General features: G+C 39.1%; 1 protein-coding gene across 1 annotated transcript; it reads right to left on the reverse strand.

Moving 5' to 3' along the window:
* Positions 1-6: 6 nt before the first annotated feature.
* Positions 7-666, reverse strand: LOC103728225 (olfactory receptor 5H8-like; the record flags this gene model as incomplete). The annotated part of the gene is made up of 1 exon (XM_008826319.2): positions 7-666. A coding segment is annotated over exon 1 (599 nt), but the record flags the coding sequence as incomplete, so codon positions are not given.
* Positions 667-672: the final 6 nt, after the last annotated feature.

Raw genomic sequence — 672 nt, forward strand, 5'->3', positions numbered from 1 at the left:
ACATACATGAAGAGCAGAGAGCCATAGTACAAAGACACAGACAAGAGATGGGCTCCACAGGTGGAGAAGGCCTTCTTTATGCCTTTGATAGATTTCTGCTTTAAGATTGAACAGAGAACAAGTGTGTAAGAAACTAGAATCGTTGAAATACTAAATACTTGAATTGAACCAGAGAGAATAAAAAGCATGAGATAATTTAGAGAAGGGTCAGTACAAGATATCTTTAACAGTGGCATAACATCACAATAAAAGTGTTGTATTATGTTGGAATTACAGAAGGTTAATCTGAATAAGAAGCTTTCATGAATTAAAACATGGATAAATCCACCTACAAATGACAAGACTAACAGACGTACACAGAGCCTGTTTGTCATAACCACTGGGTAGAGTAAAGGTTTGCATATGGCTACATAGCGGTCATAGGCCATCGCTGCCAAGAGAAAACACTCTGCAGTTGCACTGATTCCAAATGAAAAGAACTGTAGCATGCACTCAGTCAAAGAAATCAGTTTGCTTCTAGCAAAAAAGGTTACTAGTATCTTTGGTGTCACTGTGGATGACAACCAAGTATCCACAAGAGCTAAACTTCCAAGGAATAAATACATGGGGATGTGAAGGTGAGGGTCATTCCAGATGAGAGTGATCAGACCAAGGTTCCCCACAATGGTGATG

Source organism: Nannospalax galili, unplaced genomic scaffold (assembly GCF_000622305.1).
Source record: "Nannospalax galili isolate Female #2095 unplaced genomic scaffold, S.galili_v1.0 C47948276, whole genome shotgun sequence".
Taxonomy (NCBI): domain Eukaryota; kingdom Metazoa; phylum Chordata; class Mammalia; order Rodentia; family Spalacidae; genus Nannospalax; species Nannospalax galili.